This window comes from Sapajus apella, unplaced genomic scaffold, assembly GCF_009761245.1.
Source record: "Sapajus apella isolate SASKATOON/1434 unplaced genomic scaffold, GSC_monkey_1.0 scaffold86, whole genome shotgun sequence".
Taxonomy (NCBI): domain Eukaryota; kingdom Metazoa; phylum Chordata; class Mammalia; order Primates; family Cebidae; genus Sapajus; species Sapajus apella.
The window spans coordinates 3876944-3882943 of record NW_022437026.1 but is presented as its reverse complement, the minus strand read 5'-3'; the positions used below and the strand labels follow the sequence as shown (position 1 = coordinate 3882943).

Sequence of the window (6000 nt, the reverse complement as noted above, 5' to 3'; positions counted from 1 at the left end):
GGGACGGGAGGGGAGGAGGAGAGGAGAGGAGGGGAGGGGAGGGGAGGAGGAGGAGAGAGGAGGGGATGGGAGGGGAGGAGGAGAGGAGGGGAGGGGAGGGGAGGGGAGGAGGAGAGGAGAGGAGGGGAGGAGGAGGAGTGGAGAAGAGAGGAAAGAGAGGAGGGGAGGAGGAGAAGAGAGGAGGGGAGGGGAGGGGAGGAGGAGGAGGCGAAGAGGAGAAGGAGGAGGAGGAGGAATAATAATAATCTAGTTTTCCAATCGCATATGAAGGGCAGTATTTTAAGACAAGAAAGTAGACCAAGAACAGCAGTAGGAAATTAGGCCAGTGGTTCTTCAAGTGAGATCATCGGACCACTAGCATGGAACTCTCCAGGAGTTGCTGGCCAAAATCTCTAGAGACGAGCTCCTTCATGAGCTCCTTTGTGGGCTCAGCTAAGTTTAAGAATCGCAACCACTGGTTGAGACTACATTGTCAAAAAGAAAAAAAAAATAAGAAGAAATTTCTTCTACATGTGAGTAGCAGCAAGACATTGCAAAGTATTTTCCAAGAAGCGGAAGGCATGTACTTGCCCAATGGCAGGACCATGCAGAGATGAGCCATTTCAAGGTTCAGCTGAAGGGACCACAATGTCCGCTTCCAGCCCATCCTTTAGGCATTTTTCTTGGTCACTGTCAGCCAGTTCGAAGGCTAGGTCTGGGGACTGCCTTATGGGATTCCCGACCCAGTTAGTCTCTTTGTTCTTTTCTGAAAGCCCCCAGAGTGTTTGGAGACTTGATAATAGGAAGATGATGGCCTTTGCCAAAGTCACTTTCAATTAGACAATGCATTTTTTTCTGTTTATAGACTTCATAGAGATCTGAAAATACTACTACTCTTTCTTGTGGAGGGACTACAGGAAGCTCTCTGATTAAGATAGATTTTGAAAAATGATTTCTTGGCAATATCTTCAGATTAGAAATAAATTGGTGATCAAAAATAGAATGAATGTTATATCTTTTCAAGATGTCATAACAATATATAGCAGCAAGATTTCTTTTCTATAGAAATATATATACATATAAAAAACCCAACAACCAAAATAGAGATTTCTCAGGATTATTTAAGAGGTATTGAGAACTCCAAGTTAAAAATAGCTTTTCCCAGACCCCAGGAGGAACAAGTAGAATCAGCAATTATTTAACAACAAGAACCAGGTCATAAAGATTCTTTAAGTCCTGTCTCAGGGACCTAGCCAAGAAGACAGTTCAGCTCTCAGCTCTGCCATGCACAGCAAGTTAGGAGCACAGCACCTGAAGTCAGACCGACAGACCTGCCTTGCCTTTTAATCCCAGTGTTACCTCTGAGCAGTTTTGCGACCTTGGGCAACTGACAACTCTCTAAGCCTCAGTTTTCTCATCTGCAAAATGGGAATAATGATAGTAGTAGCCTCCTGTAGGTAGTTGGGAGATTACTCAAGCTAACATTCGTAGGCCTCTGGCTCACCCTGTCTGGCACAGAGTAAGCACTGGTGCATGGCAATCATTGCTGTTATAAGGATTTCTACCACTTTCTGTAATGCCAACATATTCAGGACACTCGGGAAGAACTCTTTTTGGATGGCGTCAGAGAGGGAAAGAAGGTTGCTGCTTAGGAGCATTAAACGTCTGGATTTTAATTGTGTGTCTCCATGAAGTCGCTCCTCTGAGATCCAACCTTCCCTAAGAACTGTCTCCTGCTCCCAGTTTCTCGCAGCAGGTGATTCCTGCACCTACCACACTTCGCCAGCTCGTTATATTCTGTCTTAGATTTTCTTTTAATCTCTTCATGTGCACAAACTCCATCTCCCTCAGCCAGACTATACATTTCTCCTGGGTCTAGTTCATGCCATATGCCTCATGCTTCTATTTTTCCATCTCTTCCAGCTCCACACACAGTATATATGTGGTGGGTAAATAAGTAAGAATAAGAGTATGTGACTATGTAGGTCACTATTAGCTCTCTTCTCTTCTTCCTTCCCCTAATCATTGCAGTCATAATAATTAGATTAATAATAAAATCTTCTGCTTATTGAGTGCTTCCTGTGCACTAAATGAAACTCTTTAAATGTCTACCTCCCTGGACGATCCACATCACCGTGTGACCATGCACTGGGTGGCTGCCAAGGGAATTGTGATGAGAAGAGCAATACCTAGGGACACTTTGCAGGCCTCACTTAGCCAAGTTCGGAAGTATGCTCTGAGCAAGGTGCCATCAGCTCCAGATCCTGAACAGAAGACACCAACCTCCACCCCTTTGTACCCATCACAATCCAACTGATGGTTTTAGTGTAACTGTTATCCAAAATTCCCCAAAGCAGAGATTTTGGGAGCTCCCAAACAGATTTTTAAGGACAGGGGACTTGAACCTTAGAGGGGCACAGGTTGAAAGTTCCTTCCAGTGTTTCCTGTATGTCTTCTAAGGTTGGCCATAATGCACATTAAGAAATACATATTATACTGCAAGTCAGGTCTATATCTCAACTTTTTTTTTTTTTTTGAGATAGAATCTCACTCTGTTGCCCAGACTGGAGTATAGTGGACCATCTCGGCTCACCGCAACTTCTGCCTCCCGGGTTCCAGAGATTCTCCTGCCTCAGCCTCCTGAGTAGCTGGGATTACAGGTGTGCACCACCACGCCCAGCTAGTTTTTGTATTTTTAGTAGAGACGGGGTGTCACCATGTTAAGCAGGCTGGTCTTGATCTCCTGAACTCATGATCTGCCTGCCTCGGTCTCCCAAAGTGCTGGGATTACAGGCATGAGCCACCGTGCCCAGCCTATTTCTCAATTTTTTATGAAACGATGTTTATGTTTGCATGAGATCCTCTGATGTTTTTCTGTTTCATTCTTTCTTTAAAAATGACGGCTATGAGAATGTGAAGAAATTGGAACCCTTCGACATTGCCGGTAGAGATGGAAGATGGTCTAGTCTCTTTGGAAAACAGTTTGACAGTTCCTCAAAATCTTAAACATACTGTTACCAAATAATCTAGAAATTCCACTCCTAGGGATGTATCCAAGAAAAACAAAAACGTACATCTATAGAAAGACCTGAGCATGAATGTTCACAGAAGCATTATTCATAGGAGCCAAAAGATAGTAACAACCAAATGTCCATCACTGATAAATGAACAAAATGTAGTACATCCCTACAATGGAATATTGTTCAGCACAAAAGAAAACCAAGTACTGATGTATGCTACCACATGGATGGCCCTTGAAAACGTTATTTTAAGTCAGAGAGGCCATTACAAAACCACATATTATAAGATTCTTCTCATATGAATGGTCCAAAATAGGCAACTTTATAGAGACACAAAGTGAATTTGGTTGCTGGGAGGGAAGATGGGGGACATGTGGAGTGGGCATGGTGTTTCTTTCCCGGGTGATGAAAAAGTTCTACAAGTAGACTATGGTGATGGTTGCCTAACACTGTGAATATAAGAAACAATTAACTTATACCTTGTAAGCGGTAAATATATGGGACATGGATTATATTTCAGTAGAGCTGTTTTAAAATGATGGCTGTGATCTAATAAATTGATTCCACCACTCCCAGTGGGTCATGCTGTCCTCGCCCCCCCCAGGCCCTGTCCTTGTCATGAGAGTCACTGCTTGGCCTAGACAGGGAGGGAGACAGCCCGCTTTGGGTGGGCGCTGGACTGACACACGGAGGGGTGAGCATGTTGGCAGATGAACGCCGTCTGCCGTGCAGTATCCACAGCCCTCTACAGTGAGTGGATCTTGATCACTTTTTCAGCGGTACTTGCCCTGCTAGAAGACTGCATTTCTCAGCCTCCCTAATGGCTCAGGTGGCCAAGAACAGAAGCCCTTGGTGAGATTTCTGGAAGATTTCTTCCAATTTGTTTCATTGTGTTAAAATACACATAGCATAAAATTTACCATCTTCACCATTTTTTTTAGTGTAGAGTTCAGTGGTGCTAAATCCATTCACGCGCTTGTGAAACCGCCACCAGCCTCCATCTCCAGAATGCTTTTCACCTTGCAGAACTGAAGCTCTGCACCCATTACACACTAACTCCCCACTGCTCCCTCCCTCCAGCCCTGGGCGGCCTCCATTCTGCTCTCTGTCTCTGTGAATCTGCTACTCTAAGAACCATGTATAAATGGAATCATACAGTATTTGTCTTTCTGTGACTGGCTTATTTCGCTCAGCATAATGTCCTTAAGTTTCATCCACTTTGTAGCATGTGTCAGGATTTCCTTCCTTTTTAAGACTGAATAATATTGCACTGTCTGTGTAGACCACATTTTTAAAATACATTCATCTGTCTAAGGCACTTGGGTATGCAAATACCTCTTTGAGATCCTACTTTTAATTCCTTTGGGCATATACCCAGAAGAGGAATTGATGGCTCATAGGGTAATTCTGTTGTTAATGTTTTTAGGAATTGCCACACGATTCCCACGGTGGCTGCACCATTTTACATTCCCACCCATAGTGTACAAGGGTTCCCGTTTCTCCGTGTCATTGCCATCCCTTATGATTTTCAGTTTTGTTGACAACAGCAGTCCTCATGGGTGTCTGGGAGTGACTCCTGGGAGTGGAGAGGCTGACTTGGACGGGGTGGTCAGCCCTTTTGCCCCTTTCTCTTCTTCCCACCTCCAATTTGAATGTGATAGCTCAGTCTCCAGAAGCTATCTTATGACCCTAGGGAGGAATTAGCACCAGGGCTGGTGAAGCACAGGAGAACAGACTGGGTCCCTGATCCCTTTCTTGAAGGCACCTTGGCTACCTGCCTCTGCACTTTTTTCCAGTGGCTGAATGAGTCCCTACCTTGCTTACATGACTGAGTTGAGCCTCTGGTATTAGCAGCCAGAGGAATTTCCAAATGATGTGCCATCTAAACGAACACAAACTCCCCCCATTGCATGTGAGCTTCAGAAAGACCCTTTGAGGGAGAACAGCTCCCCTCCCACCCAGGCCTTGCCACCTCCCTTGCCCTCTGGAAGAACTTCTCCTTGAGTCCCCTCTCCAAATGGAGAGGAGGAGCCCAGTACCTTGTGATCTTGAATATTCTCAGCAGCCGGACGCATCTGAGCACGGAGATGCCCAGTGGGGACATGATCTTGGTCTCCACCAGGATGGTCTCCAGGATGCCACCGCACACGACAAAGCAGTCAAAGCGGTTGAAGAGGGACACGAAGTAGGCTTGCAGGCCCAGGCTGTACATCTTCAGGAGCATCTCTGCCGTGAACAGGGCCAGCAGAGCCTTGTTGGCCGTGTCTGGCAGGCCCAGGAGAGGGATGACATCCGAGCAGGACCAGAGAAGGGCAGAGAGGGAGGCAGGGAAAGGAAATACAGTAATTATCTCCACCGGAAGGAAGATTCCCCATGACACCTCTCCCATCCACCTTGGCCGGAACAGAACAGTTAGGGCCAAGCCAACGGAAAGGGCTCTCTTGTCATAATCATAACAGACATTTACTGAGCATCTTCCATACACCATAGGCTTGGCATACATAATCTCTACTCCTCACGGCAGGCCTGTGGGGACGGCACCATCTTCATCACACCCATTTTCAGAGATGAGAAAGGAGGTTCAAAGTGGTGGGTAATCTGTGCAGGCCAAGCGCTAACAGCTGGAGCCGCACTGTCTGAGTCTGACTTCTCCACCACTAGAGCCCCTGCCTCCCAGGACTCTGGAAAGCAGCTGTGGGATGGGGCCAGGTCTTGACTGCTCAGCAGTGATGCTGAGGCCTGGCTAGCGGGACCCGAGTCTCGTGGCCCAAAGAAGGGTGATGAACATGAACGACCATGGAAGACGGTTCCTTGTGCTCAGGCCCTGTTCTCTTCCCTGCCTTTTTGCTCATTCCATCCTCACTGTTCTGGTTAAGGCCACCTCAGGGTTGCAGGAAGGCCCCCAGGTATTTAAAATCCATGCTGGGAAGTTGGCAGCCAGGGGTCTGAGATAGGCACACAAGCTGCAGCTCCTATCCTTGTCACAAGGGCCCAGCAGTGA

At 46.5% G+C, this 6000-nt stretch overlaps 1 protein-coding gene across 50 annotated transcripts in view; it reads right to left on the bottom strand.

Annotated features, from left to right (window-relative positions):
• The window catches only part of CACNA1C (calcium voltage-gated channel subunit alpha1 C), a 703883-nt gene that overhangs the window by 120504 nt on the left and 577379 nt on the right, over positions 1-6000 (bottom strand). For all 50 annotated transcript variants that reach the window (XM_032254241.1, XM_032254239.1, XM_032254246.1 and 47 more), the window contains one exon: positions 5039-5264. In XM_032254241.1, coding sequence (XP_032110132.1) covers positions 5039-5264 — 226 coding nt within the window. The remainder of the gene's footprint in view (positions 1-5038; positions 5265-6000) is intronic.